Source organism: Argopecten irradians, chromosome 4, assembly GCF_041381155.1.
Source record: "Argopecten irradians isolate NY chromosome 4, Ai_NY, whole genome shotgun sequence".
Lineage (NCBI taxonomy): Eukaryota > Metazoa > Mollusca > Bivalvia > Pectinida > Pectinidae > Argopecten > Argopecten irradians.
This window is the reverse complement of record NC_091137.1, coordinates 36533014-36556694: the sequence shown is the minus strand read 5'-3', so window position 1 is coordinate 36556694 and position 23681 is coordinate 36533014. Positions and strand designations below refer to the sequence as shown.

The 23681-nt window shown below is 34.7% G+C and overlaps 1 protein-coding gene across 1 annotated transcript in view; it reads left to right on the top strand.

Annotated features, from left to right (window-relative positions):
- The window catches only part of LOC138321514 (uncharacterized), a 60564-nt gene that overhangs the window by 31594 nt on the left and 5289 nt on the right, over nucleotides 1–23681 (top strand). The window contains exons 3-11 of the mRNA XM_069265251.1: nucleotides 1343–1585; nucleotides 1953–2219; nucleotides 16191–16336; nucleotides 16787–16895; nucleotides 17221–17333; nucleotides 17738–17972; nucleotides 18894–19526; nucleotides 20031–20187; nucleotides 22669–22746. Of these exons, the coding sequence (XP_069121352.1) occupies nucleotides 1343–1585; nucleotides 1953–2219; nucleotides 16191–16336; nucleotides 16787–16895; nucleotides 17221–17333; nucleotides 17738–17972; nucleotides 18894–19526; nucleotides 20031–20187; nucleotides 22669–22746 (1981 nt within the window). The remainder of the gene's footprint in view (nucleotides 1–1342; nucleotides 1586–1952; nucleotides 2220–16190; nucleotides 16337–16786; nucleotides 16896–17220; nucleotides 17334–17737; nucleotides 17973–18893; nucleotides 19527–20030; nucleotides 20188–22668; nucleotides 22747–23681) is intronic.

The following is a 23681-nucleotide window of genomic DNA, read 5'->3' as shown; positions in this document are numbered from 1 at the left end:
TAATAGTACACAAGGAATCTGCCTATATTTTCCTGTGTAGTTTCGATGAAATAAAAAATACTAACACGTTTACAAAAGAGCTATAAACACAACCGTTATGACTTAACTTAATTAAGTTGTCAAAACAATATCAACTCACAGTATTTAATTATTCAGTGCCATATCAGACTATTAGGCAGCAAACGGTTCGAAAAATCACCATTTTATCATCATAATCATGTAAGAATCCTAACGGGCCATCTGGCTATATCAATAACAAACCCTATTCCCCGGAGTCTGCAGTTACATATATAACCTTACATCCACGGTTGCGTGTTTTGTGGGCACCCGCGTCTATGATATGGCTACCGGTTAGGATATTTAGACAGGATGTTCTCTGGCTCCTTAGGGATGTATGTATTCCGGGTTTTTTATGATCCGACTTCAGTCGGAATGAACTCCCACGTGTGGGGGCATTGGGTTTGGTATCGCTATTTGTCACGCATCAAGGTGAGAAGAAAAAGACGGCTCGTTTTTGTGCGTTACACAACTGGCATATGCAATAAATACTATTCCACTGTGATATCGCTGTGAATGTACACACACTTTTTCCGTCTATGACGTGAATATTATCTAATTCTGCTTTTGTATTTTATTTTGTTATCTTAATATGTCTGATAATATTTCATCAGAACATGAAGTATTTTGTTTCATTCATTAGATCATATGTAAAAGTTTATCATATCAACTATATTCATTATATATAAGCTGAAAAAATTAAATTTGTTGCTACAATGTAACATGACCTGGTCCCTGTTTCACAAACATTCTTAAATAAGGAATCCCTTGACGTAAAAAATCTCCCTAGGAAAGCATTACGGATTTTAAGGAAGCGCTCATTAATTTAAAATGTTTCCTTCACTTCTGTAATGCTTTCCTGTGGAGAATTTTAAGTTAAGGAATTCCTTAGCCACGAAAAATTACTGATTCTGCTTTCTCCTATAATCGTATATTAAACCCCATCTGACCAAATACCCATGCGCTCCATTAGTTTTCCCATGTCAATATTTACAAAAGGATTTCCCTTCGGGAGTAAACGACATGTATATATGATCAAACTATATTGGTGAACAAAATAGTTAAAGAGAATTCCATGTTACCTAAATTGCATTAATGATGTATCTATTTTAAAGAATTATTTTAATGAATTGTTTTGCGTTGCAAAGTAAACTTGCATGCTAGACGTCAAAAGAATAATCACCTAAAAGCAAAGGGAAAATCACTTTATTTTGAAATCACGAAATTCTTTTTACTGTTATTCCAGAATGGCTAATACTAGTGTATTTATCTTAATTGATTTCAGCTGCATATGAAAAGCTTTTTAACCGAATTCCAAATCATGTTGTGACTTTTGAACATAAACGGAAAATTCCGGATCAAACAATAGAAGAATGTGCTCGTCGTTGTATATTAGAAGTGAACTTCCGGTGCCAAGGGTTCGATTACGAAGTTCGCCAAAGGAACTGTTGGCTCTCGGACCTTACACCTAAAGATTCAGGGGGCGTCATTGTCCTGCCAGGGACAGACTTTTATGAGAGAATATCAAGTAAGTTTATATTGCACAATTATATCAATATGTCACCAAATGGTCGGAAGAACATTACTTATTGTCAATGGTGTTTGTTTTTCAATTTATTTAGGATTGTTTTTCAATTTATATCTAAAACGTGCATGAATATTAGAGAAACTTGAATAACCTCTTTCAATGGCTGTTCTTTGTGGCTGTTCTCTGTGTTTTCCGACGCCTTTCTTGAACTCCAGCAAGACTGGCATTTCCTGATAAATGAAATGGTATAAAAGTTATATTAATTTTCAAATATAGAACTCTATGTATTATGCTTGACAACATTTGCAATGCATTAAGAGGTAGACGCCAAATATATTAATTGATAACATATTTTTTCTATTTTCAGATGGACCGATGGAAAAGTTTGTGAATTTTGGATATGGAACATTACAACAAATTGAAGGAATACAAGTTTATAATAAAATTATACTTGGTGTGACATTGGACGCATGCGCGCAGTTGTGTTTGGCAGAAACTTCCTTCCGCTGTTATAGTTTTGATTACATATTCAATGACGATTCGTGTCACATGAGCCAATATATAGCAGCTAATGTACATGGAATAAGTACATCATTTTCAGAAGATTACAAGGCAATGCACTTTGAACTCAAAGGTAAGTAATGTAACAGTTTAAATTAATTTTTTTTAAACAGGATATTAAAATAATCCGTCGATTCTCAAATTTCATTATTTTTCATATTCTTTTGGTTTTAACTACACTGAAAGAGAGGCCATGGATTATACCATCATGGCATAAATGAGTCCGCTAAATCTTCCTATTTTAAGAGGCTCATATATCAGGTAAACAAATAATAATAATAAAAAACAACTAATAATATACAATGTCTGCAGATTTTGCTGAATAGGCCAGAATGTTAACTACAAAGAAAAATAGAATTATATTGCAAGATTTCCTAATATATATTATTGGCGTAAATTTAGGACTTGGTCAACAACTCAGTATCATTCACCTTACTGACTTTAACTTATTTCATAACGTATCTGTTCTATAAAATATACTTAAAATATTACCCGTAACTCTCAACCCTTAATTCACAGTTTGTGCATTAGATTGGCAAGACCTACTTAATTTGGTAATTGTGATGCCATTTTGTCGTGTTACAAATCGAATCATTTTATATCACTATTTGGTATAAGGAGTCGTTTATCATATATCTGATTAAACGAAAGATTCTCATGGTTTCAATTGCTTAAAATTATGGTGTGGTCATATGTATAATTGTAAGCGCCCTTTTCAACTGTAACGTCAACGCTTTACTGAATTGTTTTCTATGGAAGCGAAAACCATAGATGAATTGCAAAATTAAAATAAGGATTAGGTCAATAGAAAGTAGAAATCATTGTGTAACTTATTTATTTATTTAAATAGTAAACATGAGTAAGGAGAATAACAAAAGGACAGACGAACTCCTCTTTTATTTTGGGTGTTTCTAGGACATGTCATTCCAACTACGTATATCATTAGCATGTAAGCAAGGCTGTATTATCCCCAGTAGATTCGACCACGTCAGTTACCGATCAGCCCAAATGCATGGCATTGACAGGATATACTATCTTACTATATTACCATCTATTGTGCCCAGTCATAGGGGCTTTCCATGTTTCTCCCGTCCACAGGTTCAGTAGGATAGCATTGACTTCTCCTCCTTAGATGGAGACACTTTTCTAGTTTTCTATTCCTGGATAGTTGTGAATTTTGAATACCTCCTCCCTTTATTTTGCATTGCAACGCTCACACTGACCATTTCAATCAAGTAATTGCTACTATTAAACCAATTCAAAACGTCTGAAACTTCTTTTGCGAGACATATGATTATCCTTTTGACCAGTACAGTGTGTGTTAAAATCATTATTTTCCGAATCACCGAGTATTTGACAAGACGCAACTGATAGCTGACCTCAGATGTCACAAATGAACACCTTAAGACCACGCATTGTGGTGCTAATTGGACGGATTATCACACGTATTAACACTGTGAATGGTCATCATAGGAAACAATTACAGGGATGGTCAGTCTTTACTGGACACTGTATTACGGACATTGCTGAAACCCTAATTGAGATGATATTGAACGTCTGTTCTTATAGCCACAATACTGTCGTGGTCTGAGTGACTCAGATTGGCTTTAAACATTGGGGTATCGGGACTGATATTTTATACACTACACTGTCTAGCCTCTGAAGAACCTGGAATATAAATACTAAGGCTATTTTAATTATTGGTCATTTTGAATCACAATTTCTCTTGTATGATGCCCTACGCACTTTCCTGCCTTCTATAGGCCCCTACTTGTTAATATATGCCACTGAAAAAGAATAGACGTCTTGATTAAGAGATAAGCATATGTTATACGCGAAGTGGTCATTTTATGTCCGTCTTTCACAACACGTAGAACAAACAGTTTGTTATAGGAACCATCGATTGTACTTTAATTTCATCATATGACACGATACGCAAAATTCTGAAAGTTGATATTTTGTAGTAAAAGAAAAAATAAAATCTAATTTGCAAGCGTCAGGATTATTATAACACCGTCTCGTCATAATACAGTAATCAGCATGTGAAAGTGTATTTGTGAAAAGTGGCAAAAATGAAAAAAGAATAAAACAAAATAACCAGTAAAGTTAACATTTACAAAAAAATGAATGCTTTTTTTATCTTTCGTAATGCCAGAGGTTAATTAGGCTCTCGCTGTAGGTGATATATCCTAGTTAGATACCATTTCAGGAGATTCACGAGAAAGGAAGAGCCAGTCAAATGTAGGTGACATAATTAAGAGTGGAATACTGGGCAACTGTAACTATAATAGATTGTAACCTAGTTGTCAACTGACAGGACGTATATCCACTCAAACTTGTGTTTTGATTTTGAACTGTATTTGGTAAAGAACGGAGTGCATTTTGAATGAACGATTTAATCTACCTAAATTTCCCGATTCATCAAGTCATAACTTCGTCAATACTTGGCCAATTTTGTTCATCAAGCACTCAATGGAAAGATAAATTATTTCTCTTTAAGGTAAGATTATCCGTTAATGTTATATAGAACCCATTTATTAAAATCATCAAGGTTTTTAAAAAATAGGTCCGTTTTTCTCGACCGCCGAGTTCATACCCTTGATACTATAATATATACATGTATACTATTGGTTAACATTTTTCGTGCCAGGTCCCTGTGGTCTTGATTATGGGATAAGCATATGTTATACGCGAAATGGTCATTTTATGTCCGTCTTTCACAACACGTAGAACAAACAGTTTGTAATAGGAACCATCGATTGTACTATAACTTCATCATATGGCACGATACGCAAAATTTTGAAAGTTAATATTATGTAGTAAAACAAAATAAATTCTATTTTTGCAAGCGTCAGGATTATTATAACACCGGCTCGTCATAATACAGTAATCAGCATGTGAAAGTGTATTTGTGAAAAGTGGCAAAAGTGAGAAAAAAAAACCCAGTAAAGTTAACATTTACAAAATAATGAATACTTTTTTATCTTTCGTAATGCCAGAGGTTAATTAGACTCTCGCTGTAGGTGATATATCCTAATTAAATACCATTTCAGGAGATTCACGAGAAAGGAAGAACCAGTCAAATGTAGGTGACATAATTAAGAGTGGAATACTGGGCAACTGTAACTATAAGATATTGTAACCTAGTTGCCAACTGACAGGACGTATATATACCCACTCAAACTTGTGTTTTGATTTGGAACTGTATTTGGTAAAGAACGGAGTGCATTTTGAATGAACGATTTAATCTGTATTTACAAACGTTGATCGTAACTACTTCAGTAGAAATTCGCCACAAAAACACATACGTTTTAATATGTATAAAAAGTTTTAAAAAAAACATAGGAGACAAAGCAAGGGAACCCATACGAATACGATAGTTGCTTAATAAATGAAGAATCATATTATCCGCGTAATTCGAGGATATTAATGCATGTAAATTTGTCATTACAAAAAACGTCAATTTTCTTTGAAAAAAAATCAGGATCATAGGATGATGATCCTTGTGCTCTCTACCCTATATATACATATGCATATAGTTTGATGACGTTGTTTGAAACCTCCTTCAGACGGCGACGTCAGACCTACTCCAGCTCTGCCAAACCTCTGTACCTCTCCACGACTACGGTTCGTTTCAATTAGGTCCTCTCACAACACATCCCAAAGGCAGAGAACTCCACTAATTTGGTGTAGAATCCGACGGCGTGCTTTCTCATGTGCAGGGAAAACGTCTTTAGGCCTTCGTTTGTACAAGATATATCTGCAAATAAAGAAAGAGAACCTAGCAGTGCGATACAAAGGTTAAGAATGGACTTGTCATTACCAGCTGGCATCGATACAGCCTGTTATTGGGCAGATACCTCGATCGCATACTTACCTCAACATGAAGTGTGTCTGTAGCCAGGGGCATGTCTTCCGTCTTCCTATTCCCTTACTCCGCTGCTATTTGCTGCCAAGTATATATTCTTTTCACGAAAGCGTTTGAACTCAGTTAAATACCTCACTAACCTGCATGTGTATGACTGAATAACCGATTATTTTCGCGTGTTTAGATAATGTTCGCAATCTTTGCTTCAAACGGGATTTTTTTAACGGATTAAAAATTTCCGATATGACTAAAATAGCACACATATCATTTCGTGAGCAAAATCTTCCTGATCACATCACTATACCATGAAATCAAAAAATCCTAGTCGCGAAAATTACCGGCATCAGGACATACATCATCGTGTAGAATTAAGGCTCTTACTGATACATCGGAACCATGGTAAAGTTTTAGTTATTTGTGTATTTGAGTAAAAGTAAAAAAAAAAAAAGAAAAAACAATGTTAGGTGTGAAGTTTGGTCGCTACCCATAGATTACTTCGAGTTAAAGCGTTCGATATAACGAGTCACTGTTAATATAAACATACTGCGGATCAAGTTCACACACTCAATCTTAATGTGATAAAGTTAAAAAGCATACAGGAAATATAACCTTTGAAGACGAAAGCGACATACTCAAGTATAAGACGATAGAAAAAATAATTGATTGATATCGGATCGGGATCAAATATAAAACGGTGGATACTGAGACAAAGTTTGTTGAATTCTTATAAGCGTTTGACATTTTAAGATTCAACTCTTCTGTTCTATTTATCGACGGTAGTTTGTACGGAACCTTAACATGGAATGCACTTTTAGTTAAGTATTGCTAATGTTAAGATATAGTCATAACCGTTCGTTATTCGTTTTATTGTGGCTGTGGTGCCTTGGTTTTGGTCAGTAATATGGTTCGTGTGAAACAAAACAATTCGCAACAGAAATTAAAAAAAAAATAAAAGCAAAGAAAAGAATATGAAACACAATTTTAGTCCGTATAGTATTATATCAATTTGTAGCTATGGAATAATTGTGGTCCCTTTAACTTCTATTCTGATCGCTTTAGATAAGCCTAGCGAAACAGCGCCACCACGACTAAAAAGTTGTTGTATAGTGGATACCTTAGGGCGTCATGCCCTTCGAGAATAAATTCAAAATGAATTTCAACTTTATCATCTAAGTTATGTTTCAATACATATGTTACTATAAGTAATTGATTTTGTCATTAATGAAATATATGGCTTAAGGACTCTTAGATTTAACACCACCGGTCCATTGCGATTGTCAGTATTCAATAAAGCGTTCGCGTTGTAGTCAGGATTTCTACGACCAGTCTCATTGTACAGTATGAAGAAATATGTCGGCCCTGATTAGAGTGGTGTTGTAATTAGCTAAGTGTGTAAATGAGCAAGCTATGTCGACGCTCTCCAGAGATAGCTCCTGATTCTGATCGATGACCCCATGATTTAACATCAATATTTTCTAGAGTTCATTACATCAAGGCAGAAGTACACAAGATGTCTCCTATACTTGCATCTATCTCGTACTACGGTAAACCACTTATTTCGCGGAAATAAATCGTCGCAAAGACGTTTCCACTACAAGAACAGTACAGATTTTAAAATATAAGACGCGAAATAAAGTCACAGTGACAAACTCGATAGGTCTAAAAACGCGTAATGAAGTCTCAGCGAAAATATGTTTGATTACAGTACTGTGGCTGACATTTCATTTTCTTCGTGATTGACAGCTTTAAATCATGCCACAAATGGTCATCAATTGATTTGACAATTGATTTCATTGAGAATTTTTTTCCTTTTTCTGAACTTATTTTGAAACTGAAATTCATCAGTTAAACGGTATGATATCGTTTGAAACAATTTTATGCTGAAAACCACTTTGTTTTAGCGAGACACAAATTTTCGCTTAATTTTGTAAGAGAAATCAAACACGAATTTAAATTTTTTGCGAATAAATGTAATAAATGGTATATATTAATTCACGATCTTCAGTAAGTGTCCTTGATCGTGAACTCAAATATGTGGAAAATAACGATGGCACGAAATAGTGTGTACGTGAATATAAAGCGATTTACATAGGTGCCAAAATTAACTAAATACTAAGCGAAACTATTTATTCTTCTCGACAGTTACGTACAACGTATAATATAAATATAACATGCATACGTACCAGATAAATAGAAACATCTTCAGTTTAATGTCCTCGAATTTTATAAATTCTATAAAAATTACTAATTTCCACAAAGGATAAGGGGGTTAAAAAGGGAAAATACGAGAAACGAGAGTGTTTTTACTCTTCATCCATATCTTACATCAAACATTAATAATTTTATCGCTAATAGGCATAAAAACAGTTCCGTCGGCATTTTAGTGTCCATTCCTGATATCCAAGCAAATAAATATAATGGGTCTTTAATGATCTATTTGAAACACGTTCCATCTATCCATAAAAAGATAAAAAAAGCAACCTAACAAAAAACTGTTATAAAACCTGTTCAAATATTTCACAAAGAGAAATTTCTGTTTTGCTAAATCATCGTTGGAGGTTTGTTTATGAAGTTTATCTACAACGATCGGAATATAAATTAGAGACTAAAAATAATTTTATCGCTACAAATTGATGATATTTGTTAAAATTCATGAGCTCTTACTATAAAGCCTTAACTTCATGTTTGATGTTCCCTTCTTTGTTTTTTATTGTAATTTGTCGTCGTAAAGCTTCTGAATCTACCACCTACAGGCAGGGATCATCATACACACCGTAGGCCTCGTAGATTCCGTCCGATAATTCGTCCTCCATACGAGGCAACAAAAGAACTAGACGTGGTAACGTTTCGTCTGTTTAATCTGAAATCAGCACGGAGAATTTATTTACAATATGAATTGAAAATGTGGCACAGTTGTGTTATGAAGGCAGCTTTAGAGAGCTTTGATTGTTTCCGCAAACCTGTGTTAAAATGTTCGTGTTTTTATGAAAAAAGACTTAAAACATTGTGCTTCGTCATTCGTGAACGGGATATTATGTATGATCTTGATATGATGAGAGCTTTGTTAAAATCATAGTTTAAATTTTACAAGGCCGGCAATTGTTGTGAGTTTAATGTTGTAGGAGTGTTTAGAATTCAGGAAAGGAAGGGGCGATACTTTTCGATCGTTATCGCCAGTTCACAAAAGTGTGAACGTCAAAAACACCATCCGTTGTGTGGTTGATAATAAAACTAGCAAATTGTTTCCTATCGATAACAGTCGATAAAAATAAAATTACTGCAAGTATAAAATGCTATTGAAAAGAGCATTCAATTGTTTTTAACCCTTTTTAGAAAAAGTGCATTTGGTATTTCATCAATCTAATAAATTTGAAAACTGATTGAAAATGTCGCTGTAAAATGGCAAAACATTACACAGCATACTGTGCATGGCGCCCAGCATAATTTAGATACGTATCTATTATAACATTGAAAGTAATAGGGTAACCATAATAACGGAAAAAAATCATCGACATTATCAATTCATCTTCTTTCATCTCTATTAAAAACAAAGGGTCGCTCGGAACGTCGATATAATTTGCTGCGAAACTTAATGCATTCTAAAATGTTTTACTGCAATTACGATTTCAATATCAAGGAGTCTTCCCGTTCGTTCTATACTGTTTTATTACTTCATATATTCGTTCCGTTTTTATGATTTACGGTCGTAATTTTGCTATACACTGTCAAACGGACGAAAGTGATGAGGAAATTGATTACGAAGACATGTGTGAAGTGAAATGTGAAATTAAGGCAACTTGAGACTTTTTCTCGCGATAAGCAAATGAGTTTGATCTTAAGAGAGATCCGTTTTATACATGTAGATGAAATTTCATGGTAATACAATTTCTTATCAAACCCTCTCGATATCGATCTTTTTGTTCGAAAGGAAATTTTGGGGAAATACATTTCATGGTGGTTTGATAGTGCTGGGAATTGAAATCATAAATATTTTTCCCAGCAAAGAATTGTCTATCTTACCAGGTCAATATGGATAAACTGTTAAAAAAATGAGGAGGATTAAGGTAAACAATTGGAAATAAAACGTAAGGGTCATAAACAACTGAGTGTTTTAGAAGCGACGGCTTCCAATTAGCAGTCTGTATACAGTCTTAATATATCTTAATACTGCATGTATATACCAATTACTAATATTATACTAATTAAATCTTCCAATAAAGGATGACCGAGTGATTAAGATGTCCCGACATATTGCAACAAGCCCTCCACCCTCTGGGCCCCTAGTTCAAATCTCATGAAGGATAGCATGTCCTTCAACTCCATAGCCAAGTATGTCCATATATTACCCTGGCTGTTACTAGGACCTTAAGCCAATCAAACCTTCAGACTTCAGACCACATGGCGTGACAGCGAATTATCATTCCCAGACATTCTTCATATATCATATTTAAAATAACAAAATGATTTCAAAGAAGAAAACTATTGGAGTCAAGCCTGCCTTAGTGATCACATATGAATAAAGACCACCTGCTTATCAAGACAACTTTCTCAGGGTCCCCGAATGTTCAATTTCATCGCAATTTGACCTGTGTATAAAGACCACTTGACTTTATTGATGTTCTAACTTGAGATTCTGCAAATAAATTACTCAACAGACAATAGCGTATTTATGTAATTGATGATGTTTAGAATAAAAATATATTGATAATTTGTCATTATAATTATGAATATTTTTACAAATGGAAATAAATGATATCTTGAACGAGACGAAATGGTTTTGTATTATAACATAAAATCTAAATACGATTGCATGAAAACCCTTGTCACATATTTTTGTTAAAGATGCTCCACCGCCGACAAATGGTATTTTTTCACTATCAAAAACAGGAGCAGACGATTTAGTATTTTTTTCAGTTACAAAAGTTACTTACTTTACACTATTACCACCATTGAAAAGTATGAGCTTCTAATTTTACTTAAAGTTAAATATACGAAAAATAATTAATTGCATCCCGAAAAAATTCCGTGGCACTATATCTTATATGGAATGAAGTAATGATTGCGCATGCACCAAAGGCGAAATAAATTATTTTATGTTATTTTTTGTGTTAATTAGGCATATATATACACGATTAAACACCAATTATTGTTCAAATAATGAATATCATTTATGCTCTGTCGGCGGTGGAGCATCTTTAAATATTGCTTGTATCATGTGTTTACTTTACATGTAACTGTATCATAGCCACTAGCAAGCGACCGACCTCGAATTTCATCATAAAAACGTCAAGCTTTTGAAGCTCTAATAGCGAATGAAGATACATTCTTTTAACAAAATTATGTCAGACTATATTCAACAGATATATCGACAATGTTCTAATTTCCACACTTTAAAGATGCTCCACCGCCGACAGAGCATAAATGATATTCATTATTTGAACAATAATTGGTGTTTAATCGTGTATATATATGCCTAATTAACACAAAAAATAACATAAAATAATTTATTTCGCCTTTGGTGCATGCGCAATCATTACTTCATTCCATATAAGATATAGTGCCACGGAATTTTTTCGGGATGCAATTAATTATTTTTCGTATATTTAACTTTAAGTAAAATTAGAAGCTCATACTTTTCAATGGTGGTAATAGTGTAAAGTAAGTAACTTTTGTAACTGAAAAAAATACTAAATCGTCTGCTCCTGTTTTTGATAGTGAAAAAATACCATTTGTCGGCGGTGGAGCATCTTTAAATAATAATATTCGGCTTTTGGTGTGAGTATTTTAGTCACATATCGTCTACTGAAGATATCATCTTATAACGAACATGTGTTAGATTTAACAACCTTGTTTAACACATATATCGACAATGTTCGAAACTTTACACTTAATATGAAAATGGACGATTCCATCAACATGTGAAATGATAGATACGCTCGTACATAAGGTTTATATCTGTTTAACGTAAAACATGATACGGAGTCAAATGTCTCGAGTTTCACCTCTTCTGTGGCAGGGATCAATTTACCGTCATTATCCAATTACTCCTTACAGCTAACCGCACGCTAAATAAACTCTAGTTACTAAGTGTAAAGATGTCCCCTCTTTCAAAAAAATACCATGTTATGCCTAAAAGATTGATTGTATTTGATAGAGAGCATTATGAAATTATGCACCTTATGTATTTATGATTTTGTATTTGATATAAGAGTATTAAGATATGCTATGTACTGTATGTATGTATTATTAGGTCACCTGAGACGAAGTCTCAAGTGACCTATTCTAATCGCCTTTTGTCCGTCGTCGTCCGTCGTCCGTCGTGCGTCGTCCGTCGTCCGTCGTGCGTCGTATGTCCGTAAACAATTTACATTTTCGACTTCTTCTCCAAAACTGCCGAAGCAATTTCAATGAAATTTTGCACAAACCTTCTAAGGCATAAGGCCAATCAAAATTGTGAATTATATGGTCCCCACCCCCCAGGGAGCTATGGGAGGGGCCAAAAGGGGTAAAATTGACTAAAATTTCAAAAATCTTCTTCTCCACTCACAGATATGAAGGAATTAAATACTCTTCATAGATAGAAAGGTCATAAGGTCCTTTACAAAAATTGTGAATTATATGACCCTGGGGTCTCAGGTTGCCCCCTGGGGAGGGGGTTAAGTTTACTATAGTTTATATAGAGAAAACACATTTTTGAGTATTATTTGATCATTTGTAATAGGAAATGAGTCAAATATTGTCAGAATTATCAGTATGAGATTGCCATTGAATCCTATTAACCAATTTTCCATGACTGACCCCCAGGGGCCTTAGGGGCGGGGTCAAAAGGGGTCAAATAGGCTATATCTTCAAAAATCTTTTTCTGAAATTCTGGAAATGGTAGAATCACATACTCTTCATAGATGGAAAGGTCTTGAGGTCCTTTACCAAAATTGTGAATTATATGACCCTGGGGTCTCACGTTTCCCCCTGGGGAGGGGGTCAAGTTTACTATAGTTTATATAGTGAAAACACATTTATGAGCATTTTTTGCTCAATTTTTAATACGAAATGAGTCAAACTTGTTTAGAATTATAAGCATGAGATAACATTTTAATATCATATCTATATTGGTCCTGGTCAACCCCCTCGGGGCAGAGGGGCGGGGCCAAAAGGGGCAAATAGGCTAAAACTTTAAAAATCTTCTTCTTAAATACTGGAAATGGTAGAATCAAATACTCTTCATAGATGGACAGGTCTTAAGGTGTTTTATGAAAATTGTGAATTATATGACCCTTGGGTCTCAGGTTTCCCCCTAGGGAGGGGGTTAAGTTTACTATATATAAGTTTATATATGGAAAACACATTTTTGAGCATTATTTAGTCATTATAATAGGAAATTAGTCAATTGTAGTCAGAATTATCCCTATGTGATGGCCATTGAATTTTATTACCAAATTTTCCATGACTGATCCCCAGGGGCCTTAGGGGCGGTCCCAAAACCGGTCAAATAGGCTAAAACTTCAAAAATCTTCTTCTGAAATTCTGGAACTGGTAGAATCAAATACTCTGCATAGATGGAAAGGTCTTAAAGTCCTTTACAAAAATTGTGAATAATATGACCCTGGGGTCTCATGTTTCCCCCTGGGGAGGGGGTCAAGTTTACTTTAGTTTATATAGGAAAAACACATTTATGAACATTATTTGCCTATTTTTCATAGGAAATTAGTCAAACTGGGTTAGAATTATTAGCCTGAAATAGCATTTTAACATCATATCCATATTGGTCATGGCCGACCCCCAGGGGCCAGAGGGGCGGAGCCAAAAGGGGTCAAAATGGTAATTTCAAAAATCTTCTTTTTTAATTCACAGATTTGATGGAACCAGATACTCTTGATAGATTGGAAGGTCTTAAGGCCCTTTACAAAAATTGTGAATTTCATGGCCCTGGGATCTCAGATTTTCCCCTAGGGAGGGGGTCAAATTTACTATAGTTTATATAGGAAAACACATTTAGGAACATTATTTGCTTAGTTTTCATAGGAAATTAGTCAATCTGGGTTAGAATTATTAGCCTGAGATAGCATTTAACATCATATCCATATTGGTCCTGGCCGACTCCCAGGGGCGAGAGGGTTGGGGCCAAAAGGGGTCAAAATGGATAACATTTCAAAAATCTTTCTCCTGAATTCACAGATTTGATGGAACCAAATAATCTTCATAGATTAAAAATTTATAAAATCACTGACTGACTTCAAGGGCCTGATGGGCCAATATATATTTATAGTGTTTATATGCATGTCTTTGTTTCATTCTGTGTCTGAACTCAGGTGACCGCTAAGGCCCATGGGCCTCTTGTTTTATATTTGACAGAGGAATTATTTAGATATGCTATGTATCGAATGTATTATTATATATTTGACAGATGAATTATTTAGATACACTATATACTGTATGTATGTATTATTTTATATTTGACAGAGGAATTATTTAGATATGCTATGTATCGAATGTATTATTATATATTTGACAGATGAATTATTTAGATACACTATATTGTATGTATGTATTATTTCATATTTGACAGAGGAATTATTTAGATATGCTATGTATCGAATGTATTATTATATATTTGACAGATGAATTATTTAGATACACTATATTGTATGTATGTATTATTTCATATTTGACAGAGGAATTATTTAGATGTAGTATGTTCTGTATGTATTATTTTATACTTGACAGAGGAATTATTTAGATGTAGTATATTCTGTATGTATTATTATCCCCCGCTTTCTCCGAAACGGGGGACATTGATTCGGGTTTGTCCGTCTGTCTGTCTGTCTGTTCGTCTGTCTGTAACACTTCGTTTCTGTGCAATAACCGTAAAAAAAGTAAACCGATTTTCTTCAAACTTGTTGACAAATTTAAATGCCTTAAGGGCTCGGCCAAGTTCGATCGCGACTGTCGATGGACCTTATTTAGCGGAGTTATGGCATTTTGAATTACTAAAAACGTCATTTTCTGCCATTTCCGTGCAGTAAGAGTAACAAAAGTAAACCGATTTTCTTCAAACTTAGTAACAAGGTTAAATGCCTTAAGGACTCGGCCAAGTTCGATTGCGACTTTCAACGGACCTTATTTAGCGGAGTTGTGGCCCTTCGCTTAAATAAAAAAGTTTGTTTCTGCCACTTCCGTACAATAACTGTAAAAAATATTAACCGATTTTCTTCAAACTTGGTAAAAAGGTTGAATGCCTTAAGTGCCTGGCCAGGTTTGATCAACTCTTTCAGCGAATGTTATTTATCAGAGTTATGGCCCTTTAATTTACTACATATGTCATTTTTCTGCAGTTCCTGCGTAATAACTAACAAATGTTAAAACTAATATTGTTCAAACTTGGTACTAAAATCAAATACCTTAAGGACTTAGCCGAGTTTGATCGCCACTTTTGGCAGATCTTCAGTATCAGGATTATGGCTCTTTCATTTAATAAAAAAGTCATTTTCTGCTACTTCCTTACAACAACTGTAATAAATATAAACCGATTTTCTTCAAACTTGCTAACAAAGGTAAATGTCTTAAGGGTTCGGCCAAGTTCAATTGGCACTTGCGGCGGACCTTATTAAGCAGAGTTATGGTCCTTTGATTTAATAAACAAGTCATATTCTGCCTTTTTCCTGCAATAACTCTAATAAACATTAAACGATTTTCTTAAAACTTGGTAACAAGGTCAAATGCCTTAAGGGCTTGGCCAAGTTCGATTGCCACTTTTGGCCGACATTATGTAGTGGAGTTATGGCCCTTTGATGTACTAAAAACGTCATTTTCTGCCATTCCCTGTGCAATAATTGTAACAAATGTAAACCGATTTTCTTAAAAGTTAGTATCGAAGTTAAATGCCTTAAGAGCACAGCCAAGTTTAATAGTCACTTTCAGCGAACATTATTTTACACATCTTACTTCCGAATAAGACTTCAGTTTATTTTTTCATGTTTCAACCAAGGTTAAACCTAACCTCAATAATGTTTACCTACAATATGTCCTGAAAGCGGGGGATGGAAATCTCACAAATTTGCTTGTTTTATACTTGACAGAGGAATTATTTAGATACTATATACTGTATGTATTATTTTATTCTTGACAGAGGAATTATTTAGACATTATATACTGTATGTATTATTTTATACTTGACAGAAGAATACCTTGAGATGTTCTACCCTACCCCGTACTCAGCCGTACTAGGCAACAACGAAAAAACATTTAAGCGAGTAACGCCAAACAACTGTGCTCGGAAATGTTTACAGGAAAGCGACTTTGTGTGTCGTTCCTTTGACTATCAGGTGAGATTACGTGAGGGATAAGTCTGTCTGTCTGCTATCGGATACTATATCGCATTTGTGTCTGTTCCTTCTTCTACAGCTCAAGTCACGTACGATTAAGTTGGTTACTGTTTATAATGCATTGTTATGGTTGCTGTATTGAAGAAGCAGATTAAAATCAATCTATTTGATTTATCTTAAAATACCATCGTGTTGTCTGAAATTTTGAGACGGGCACTACTGCACCTCGAATGTCTATTTTCCTGTTACAGATACATGTATTATGCATTTAAATTACACTTAAACATAACACATACTGTTTACAAATCCAAAAATACGCACTAATTTTATGGATTCTTATTTACTGTAGAAAATGTTATAAATAGTTTTTGTGAATAATAAGACAAATAAGGTTTATATATTGAAGTATTTTATAAGATAATGCTTATTTTTATTTTTGTTTTTATCAAGATTCAGGATGGAACATGCTTACTCGGTACAAAAACCGGAAGTGACGTTGGTGGATTGATCAGTCACGGGTTTGCACAAGTCCATCACTTCGAAATGAAACCGTTTTTAGGTATAAACATATTCTGTTTGAGCTTTATCAAAGCGCGTACACAACGTTTCCCTTCGAATTATTATCTCAATGACGAAATATTTCTCCAAACATACAAATATGCCACGGATCGCAGTTCTATCTAATGAATAAAATCATCAGGATTAGAATGTTTTGTCCATTTAGGTTTTAACATTTTATCATTAAAGACCGCTACAGTGAGCAAATTCACATACAGTAAAATATCTTGAGAAGACACGAATGGTTAATATAGATGCCAGAACTTTGCAGACAATCATATATACATACAGGTTTTTAAATTCGTTAATCCTTGTTCCCCCTACAGATTGTGGAGGGGTGTTTTACTCCTCAGAGGGAAACTTCGCCTCCCCTAACTGGCCAAGGAACTACTACCACAATATGGAGTGTTCTTGGCAAATTACGGTTCCAAAATTCCGAGTAAGTCCACCATTTTACCTATCAAGAAATCTAGAGGAGTCTATGGAATAAAATGTTCATTATTAGAATATAACACACCACAAGCATACCACAGTCACACTTGCACTTCACACTGTCAATAAGAGAATTAACATAACTAACCATCATCCAACTATTTCTACGACATAAGATTCCTTAAAGAGCTAAAATACTGTTTTATTGAGGATATTAAAGTTCTTTATGACTGTAAAATGAAAAATAAATACAAATGTGTTAGAGAAATGCAGTTTTCTTCTTCAAAACACATAAGACAAAGATACATGATACAGCTCATTGATCATTTTGTTCTGAAAATATTTGGTTTTGAAAATATAACGGAAAATTTTTTTAAATAGTCTATACTTTAATAAAATATTTTCTTTCAGATTATAAAATTAGAATTCTCCCATTTTGACCTTGGTCGCCATGACAGTGACCAATGTGAGGAAGCAGACGATAAACTGGTGATAACTGATATTGTCGATGATGACCTTCGACAAAAGGTCATGTGCAGTGAACCGGAGTATAGCTCCTACGTCAGCATGTCAAACACATTAAATGTGACGTTTATTTCTAACGCATTCCAGGACGCCACGGGCTTCCGAGCGTTCTTCCATACAGGTGGGTTGACTTTTATTCAATCTTGAATAAACCGTCTTATTTTTGCGGTGACATTGCTATTAATATCGCGATGCATGTGTATACCAAGTGTTGCTGTACCTGTGTTTGAAAACAAATGGCAGCAATTATTTGTTCGCCAACTCTTTTTGTCACGAAGTATACGCTAAATGTGATTGCATGAAAACATTTGTTGAGTTTGGAGCAATTTAAAATTTACCTGAAAATGTTATGATATGCTTTCTATTTCGTAGTGTAGGAAGAACAAAATATGTTCCATATAATATTGTAATAATTAAAGTTATATGTGCCATAACGGCGCGAAAAAATGTGGCATGTTAATTTTTTTCATTAATGTATTGAAAACCATAAGGTTTGGTGAATTAAGCCGTGAAAATCATTCAAATGGCTTCAGATGCCTTATAACCGTTAGTTAAAACACAGACATTTTGTAATGTTAAAGTGGTGTTTTTATGCCTTATACATATTTAGATGGAACCTTTCCTGACGAAATCACCTTACAATTAATAATAACACTGTAAAAATGTGAAATTAAATTGTAGACCACAATTTGGCTTCATTGTCTGACCTTAGGTCCTCATTTTGCTCACTATAGATGTAAATATAATAATTTTTGGCTGTACTGCAAAAAAAAGTCATTTTCTGCTTTTATTTGTATTTGTAAAATAAAAACTAATGCATTGAAAGTACTGTAATTTTCAAAATGTTAGTAACTTTTGGTGATGAATAACATATTAAAAGCTTATCTTGATTCGTGAGTGTGAAAAGTACGGCACATATAACTTTAAATCGTCTATCTAAGTTTCTTTTCGCATGAAATTATTTGAAAGCTCCAAACCATGACGAGAAGTACCCAGTGATATTTATTGAAATATGAATTGCTACATTTTATATGTCTTACAGATTGGCCGTGTGGAGGAACCCTAACTGAGGATAATGGAATGATTTCCTCGCCAAACTGGCCAAACAACTACGCCCCTTCCACATCGTGTCAGTGGAAGATCATGGCACCCAAGGGGGCCAAAATATACCTCAACTTTCTCTCTATGGACTTGGAGAGACATATAAATGGACCTTGCCGGTTAGCATACGACCTCATAGAGGTGTTTGACGGCGATTCAGACGCTTCCCCCACATTGGGGATTTATTGTGGACGTCGTAACAAAAAAACAGTGACGTCATCAAAAGATGTGTTGTTCATCACATTCCACACGGACGACAGAGTTCAAAGAAAGGGCTTCCACGCCGTGTATAGATTTATTGATATCCCTACGCCCGCCTCTTCCATCCCATCACACATTGATCAAACTACCTCATATCCCTCCTCCCAAGAAACAAGTGCCTCAGTAGACTCTAACCAGGAAAGCACTGGTCACAACAACGTGTCTTACAACACAACCCCATCCTCATCTGTGTCAGAAAATAATAAAACAGTTATCACGCTTGGTTTGGCAGCCATGTTTATTGAACCGCGACGGCACCAAGTCCCCTCAGAAAAGCCAGTGGAGGAAGCACTGATGGTCACAACAGAGGCGGGTAAGTTTTTTGTCTGCAAGATAGAAGTCTGCTTTTAAAAAATGTATTAAAAGTATTAAAAGGAATAGTGTTTTTCGATTGATTGTAACTTGCTTAAGATAATTATATTGTATTTAAAATACCATTTATATACTTGTACATGGGAGACGTTATGCAATGCATTCATACCAATATGATATCACAATGTTCAATGTATTTAACTGTACATCAATTCTGGCTGCTTTGACAATTTATCACATTCCCAAGAGCGATTCATTACACATTTGAAATGCCTAAATTGAGTTAGGATGAATCTGCATGTAATTCGTTACATAACCCAACTCCCAGTTGCGTGCACAGCTTACTTTATCAAAACTATTTGTCAGATATGTGAATTCAGCTGTGAATCTAATAATGTGTTGTGAATAAGTAATCGTAAATCACACGATTGTCTAATTTATAAGCTGCTTTCGCTTTGCCAGGATTGAATTACATCCTCTAAACGTGATTTTGATATGATTGTAGGAGAAAGAAATGATGACTATGACGTCACACATGAAATCCCGGAAGTTGTGACGATAGAGCCTGATTTACGTCACGTTATCCTTATTCTCGTCATCATATTCTTCGTCCTCTTCATGACTTTACTTGTCATTTTAATTGTCGTCTGCAGACATTACAGGTAATTGGTCAAGTTTGAATGATGTCTATGATTTCAAGCATATTGTAAGCCTGTACCTGTACAGTTCAACCTCGTTTACTCGAAGTCGTCGGAACCTTGGTTATCCGAGTATTCGTGTTAGTTGACGACACAGGACTAGCAAAATATTTCGAATTAAACAAGATCGTCGAATAATGTGATTTTGAGCTAACGAGGTTTAGCTGTATTTTGTTTTGTATAACAACCATTTTTGTTCTTGTTTAGACAATATTACATAAATAGTATAACTAAAACTAAGGCTGATATGTTTAGGGTTTTCAGGTGGCCCAATAATTAAACACATGCTATCCACAAAGCTGAAATGTAACCATTATCCATTCGGAAAAGAAAAGTAAGGGTCAACTAATCGACCTTTTCTAGTTATTCGAACGCCTGTTACGGCAAAACATTTTGTGAAGGCTCTCGTCCGGGCAAATATGCGCGGTTTATATAAGTTTATCAAGACTGAGTTTCATAATTTGAATGAAATAAATTGAATATTCTATTTATAGACGATGAAAACATAAGCACGTGCATACGTGAAACTGTTATCCATCACAATCGTAACGGACAGCACACAATGAACGATACAGACGTAAATTTACGTGTAACATATTTGCGCTCGAGAGTAAGTAAGAAGGCGATCGATATCTTATGTTGTTCCGCGTTGGGACGTCTACGCCAGCTCTTTGACCATGATACGGGAGGCGATAAGAACAACGATTACCATGGGATGAACACAGCTGATGGAACTATCCCGCCATTAAATCGTATACAGCAAACATTTTGTTTCTAACAAATAGCCACATGGAAGACAATATCATGAAATGTCATAATTAGACGGTAATTGATCTGAAACATGCACGTTCAAGGCGCGTGTTTATGGTATGTAGTGTGACTTATAATGTGGTTTTATGTGGAATGGCCGCACGTGGCGTGTCAGAGGCACGAATCTCTAACGCCTTTAGAAACTGGGATCTTAGTACGACGACTCGTGCCGTTATAATGGTCATTCTCGTTCGTTTTTATTGTTTTACCCGTCAAATATTTATATGGCTTCCAAACTTTACATCAGCTAACGAAAGTCTTATCACCGGACAGTGCACAACTAACGAAAACACTTCCCGTCGCTGGAAAAAAATGTACTGTATAACCCTATATAGTCACAGGCAAAAAATATATTACATCGTAATTGCATTACATTGTATTACAATAAAATTCAAATATTAGAAACGTGATTATTTACTAAAACGAATGTATCGTTACAAGCTGTTTTCAGAAACAAAAATAAAAGAATGATGTTAAGTCTGTTTCATCCATTCAACCGTGAAAAAAAAGTAAAAACTATTTCCGTGTTCCACACTTCAGTCAATTAGAAATACATGTAATTTTAACGCAAACACTTCCATAATTCCACTTTTACATTTGTCGGGTTTGTTTACTTATATGGCATGCCGGGAAACGTAAGCTGGCTTTGTATCCATGCTTCTTGAAATCTCTAAGGATACCAATATCTAGTTTAATTGACATTTGTTTTCGTGCGTGTTCGATCGAGACTCCGACACGTGCGAACCACGCGCCAGACTAAAGGTATTATCGGTTTAACAGTCGGACTACAGTGGCAGTTTAAGTCAATTTTCGTCATACATCAGGTCACGGGCCGATTGGTAGCAGGTATACGCCATCTTACATGGCATCGAATATCGTCAAATGTAGCACACGATAATATACTCGGAATTTAAGGATAACTGAAGATGAAAACCACTTGAATACCGTCCTCAGAGTTGTAAATAAATCAAGGGATTATCTCAATATGTTGTTTTGCATACCGCCTTACTTTCAATGAAAAGTATTTGAAATATTTTGCGAAATCAAACTATGGCTTGGTTTTATTTTATTGTATGGCAGAAGTTGGGAAATATTTAATGAAAATGTTGTCAATCTTTCTTAATCGATGACTTTCATATTAATTTACCGTCTAATTATGCCAGTCATATTAATTTCTCAACGTCATTTATCTTATAGCATCGTAGGAAATAGGTTATCGGTTTCGACTGCACGAAAATTTGATCCGTGAAATATCAAGGAATATATACACTGAAAGCCTGATCACGAATTACTTTTCTTTAATTGAAACCAATTTTATTGTCTCGCGTAAGTTATCGGCTGTACAGTATTTTTACTTATTTTTCCTTCGTTTTTTTACAAAAACTATTCGAGAAATAACGAGAATTCTTACACTCTATACAAATCGCCTGTTTTTCTTAAGCAAGTATATCTACTCTAAATTATATCCATTTTCATTTTTGCCTAGGTAACATTATCTAAACATGTTTTCCGTTGAGAAAACAGTCCATATATCGCATTTTTCTAATTACAATTTTGTCCAGATTACTAAACCTTGCTGCAGATTTCCAGTTTTTAACAGCACTGAAATGTTGAATGCCTTACCTCTTTTGACAGGAAAAGAATTCCTAAAAGAAGAAATGTGACGAATTTCCCGTTTACAGAGGAAAGCGTATCACTCTACGATAAAGACAAGTGAGTTCCGAATAGAAAATATCTATAAAAGAGCAATAAAATATTCCACAAAAAGGTCTTCATATGAATTCCGGTCAATTTCATAGGAATATTTTCAAGTCAATTTTACATGAAAACTGCAAAAAAAACCCGGTCATTTCAGGATAAAATGTTTGGTGTGAAATTAACATGAATTTCGCACTTGAATAGCACATTAACTTTTGACATTAATTCGCATGAAGCTTTCTTTACTTGTATGTGGAATGGGCACCATTTCCATGACATTCTCCGGTAAATGCTTCAGGTCAAGACATTTTCTGGTAAAATTTACATGAATGTATTTTGCTTGTGTAGTCGTCCCTTCATATAAATAATCATGAACTGTAGAGTCCTTTTTGGGGGATGGAGATTTCTGTGTCCATAACATCACTGACGAGTCCTTAACGAACGGATCACCGCATGATGTTTTCACATGCACTAAATTTTATAAAAATTCAAATAAGAATAGTCGGAGTGATCCCAAAGGCGGAAATATCATCTGGAGATTTTTTTTAACATTTACTGTAAAATCATCACCTGTATGTACCTACTCAACTCACTGTTGTCTGCCTGTGGAAATGATAAGCATTCAAATATATTCTCGATTATTTTGTTGACGGAAGTTATTACTGCTTATGGCGTTTAATTGCATTTAATTTGCGTTCAAATTATAACCCCTGGTTATCGGAGTTATTGGTTAATATCAATACTATAAAACAACAGTTATATATTTTCTAAGTATAACCATTTATATGACGATGTACTCTACCGAAGGCCTTCGGCTCTGTCTGGCCATGGCGTATTGACAGAGTGCAGCAAATTATTTATTTGCAAATTATGTAATCATCCGAAAAGATAGGACACAGCGATCTCCCCTGAGCAGCAGACCTGATAACTACCGCATTCTTCAGTGGTGT